The sequence below is a fragment of the Agrilus planipennis genome, unplaced genomic scaffold (genome assembly GCF_000699045.2).
Source record: "Agrilus planipennis isolate EAB-ADULT unplaced genomic scaffold, Apla_2.0 scaffold316, whole genome shotgun sequence".
Lineage (NCBI taxonomy): Eukaryota > Metazoa > Arthropoda > Insecta > Coleoptera > Buprestidae > Agrilus > Agrilus planipennis.
In genome coordinates this window covers 93,127-96,424 of record NW_020439389.1, presented here as the reverse complement: position 1 = coordinate 96,424, position 3,298 = coordinate 93,127, and the positions used below count along the sequence as shown (strand labels likewise).

Genomic DNA, 3,298 nt, shown 5'->3' with positions numbered 1-3,298 from the left:
GCTAAATTCCTTTTTAATTATTATAATAAACAATAAATATTACCATAAAAATGTTTCAAGGTTTTACTTTTCTTAAGAATAATGGCATTTTTAACTTCATTTTCTAAAATTAATAATGATTTCACTTAAAAAAAATCAGATTGATTAAAAAACATGATTTTAATCAGCTGATTTATATCCTCTGAACCCTGATTAATAGTAATACATAAATGTAAATAAATCCTTGAATACCAAGCTGAAAACAAAAAGAAATTCTTTCTACCCAAAATTCAAAAATTCGCCGCAAACGTTTATTTTTACGTATTTTACACAACATAAACAAAACAATAAAACTTATTTAAATTTCATAAAACGTAGACGTAGGTATGTCATTTTTTAACATAATTTATTTTCTTAATTTAAAATTTAAATTTAAAAATTGTCACTGCATTATTTCAGTAACGGAATTGTAAATGCAATTTTCTTCATAATAATACTCTCTTATCTGTACATATGTATATATAGGAACATTGGTATATACTAAATAAATTTATAGATACCTAACATGATAAACTAAGTAAATAATTCATAAAAATATTAATTTTAACGTTACTACGAAAATTTAGCTAGGTATGGTATAATGTATCTTTAACGTAACTTTGATTGTATATAGGTACTACATGATTATCTGTTTAAAAATTGTTTCTATAAAGAGTTCTAATCAAATCCATTTTGTAGCTTTCACAAACACATACAAACCACGAGCGAATAAATGCATGTATACAATCGTGTACGTTTGCGCCTGTGTGTGTACGAGCAAGAAAATAGAATAAACGACGAGAGCGGAGCAAATTAGTGGGGAGAAGGGATAAACGAAAAAGAGCGAGACGCTATTCAAGCACGCGGACGTGCGTTAGAAAAGGCAGGAGAGAGAGAGAGAGAATAATAATCGAATAAATACTACTTCTTACCTCGCCGTGATCCATCCGACCTTCAGGTGTGTTTTCCGGAAGGAAATACAATCGCAAACTTGCCAAAATTTGTTCACTGTTTTTGTCTATCCACAACAATTGCAACTCGCCTATGCACACTAGATCCGAATCGGACCAAAGTTTAACAAAGAAAAACTCACTTAACCTCACAACACGATTTACACCGTTTTTCGAATATTTGAACGCCTTGTAGAACGTGTACGGCCCATGCTGGCCACACGGCGACCCCACCAGCTGAAAAATCATAAAAAAAAAATAACCGATAATTACATTGTTAATTCGTAACAATAATAAAAAAAAATCAATAGGTACTATCCGCATAAAATTTTTAGTTATTAAACGGCAATAATGTCACGAAACAATGGAAGCAAATTTGTTCACGTTTATATTCAAATAAATATACGCGTATGAATAAGCAATCGATAAATTCAACTACATCAGCGAAACATTACTTACTTATTTGCATACATTTGTAATGTTTTTATTATTTGAAAATTATAATTACATATTGTATAATTTTTATAGGTGGTACCCATGTATGTCGGTATATATAAATAAGTACAAAGAAAGAAACGTGTCTATTAGAAAGTAAATATAATAAATAAAGGTGATACTTGTGTAGGTGAACTGTACATTTTAACACATATATAGGTATATATACTGTAATTTATATAAATACGTAGGTGTAGGTAATAAAATATTAGGTGAAAATTAAAAATACACACAAACAATTCACTAACAAAAAAAAGCTGATACGATAACTTTTAAATATCAATCGTAGACGAATCACAAAAAAGTAGAGACTATTTAAAATTTGTCGACTGTTGCATCTTTGTTTGTTTGTATCGAATTATTTAAAAGAGACAATTACAAAAACAATAATTACAATCGAATTATGCTGCTGCATTGTTATTATTATTATTAGCGGTCGCAACAGTGAAAATAAGTATAATAATAAGCGTTTTGATATTGGGAAACGTTATTTTTCACTCAAGGCTCCTTAATGGTTCACGGATTATGTCTTTCACTTTTTAAACACCTTGTTTGGAGCATGTTCAGCGAATTTCTAGTCGCAATAACAACGGCCCATTTCAATGCAAACGTATTCTAATAAATACACACACACATACACGCACACACAGAGACAAAATCCGAATAAACGATAAAAATAATACGTACATTTTATATACGCATACATAATAAATACATACACACAACTACATAAAAATAATAGGTACAAAGTAGTTGTTTATCTATGCGCAAGGAACAGCTAGGTGTTACATGCAATGAACATAATATATAGAATATTAATTTGACAATTTAACAAATAGTAATAAAAGATAACAATTAAAATAAAACAGCATCATCTATTAAAACATACTCCCCGTTGGTTTAATTTTGTTTTGAACAACAATGATAAATCGAACACGAATTGAAATTAAACTGATTGGCATTTATGAATTTTTAATGAACTTCTCTGTGCAAGGATTAAAAATAAATTGTTAACCTGTAATAACCTCGACGTATGAGCAGATCCACGTTTCTTATGGAAAATTGACATGTAAAATGCATTTTATTGCCTTACCTGCACATTTTCCGTGTCCATTTTTCACATTTAATTTATCCACACTCTTTACTTAAGTATTAGGAACACACGGCACGCCGTTGGCACATCTCTACTTTGTAATATTTACTCTAATTATGTGACGTCATGAAACGATACAGAGCTACATTCGTAAACTGCCGCATTGTTTCGTGGTAGTTCGTGAAACAGGCGTTCGGATTGTGGACTACGGCGGGGTCGCGACAGAGGAACGAGACAGAGATGGAGAACGAAGCAAACGGCTGCAACGCGCGCGAAACGATGATGGAACAGGCGGTTGTGGAAGAGAGAGGGGAGAAAAGCGCGCAAGAATATATAACAAAAGATATTGGAGAAAAAGAGACCCGGGCGGGCAACACGTTGCTTGCTTGTTTTTTTTTTTGTTATTTAATAATCGTTGAAAACGCAATTAGACGTTTTAACGATTTTGTTATTATTGGCTTTGCAACCAAGAAAGATGGTGCATAGGGAATGAGAAATATCTCTACGTGGTGTTTGACTATTTCATGTTTGTTCGTATGTTCATGTTAGGTACTTATACATGTAGGTACCTACCTACCTTCCTAAAAATGAACAGATTTGATTCCAATCTCCAGTGAGGATGCAGACGCTTTATATTATGTATAACTACTGACATACGGTTGGTCGTAAATATTTTTGACCCTTGTACCTGTCCAATTAAAATTTATGTTAAAATGTAATATAAGCCTAAGAGAGAAGTTAT

At 31.5% G+C, this 3,298-nt stretch overlaps 1 protein-coding gene across 4 annotated transcripts in view; it reads right to left on the bottom strand.

Annotated features, from left to right (window-relative positions):
* The window catches only part of LOC108741594 (AT-rich interactive domain-containing protein 5B-like), a 36,689-nt gene extending 33,920 nt beyond the window's left edge, over window positions 1-2,769 (bottom strand). For 2 of the 4 annotated variants that reach the window (XM_018476444.2, XM_018476443.1), the window contains exons 1-2: window positions 2,557-2,768; window positions 951-1,205 (exon numbers count right to left, since the gene is read on the bottom strand). In XM_018476444.2, coding sequence (XP_018331946.1) covers window positions 951-1,205; window positions 2,557-2,577 — 276 coding nt within the window. In that variant the 5' untranslated portion in view covers window positions 2,578-2,768. Of the gene's footprint in view, window positions 1-650; window positions 1,206-1,857; window positions 2,125-2,556 lie in introns of those variants that run through there. The other 2 variants (XM_018476442.2, XM_018476441.2) reach the window with 2 other exon arrangements.
* Between the last annotated feature and the right edge of the window lie 529 nt (window positions 2,770-3,298).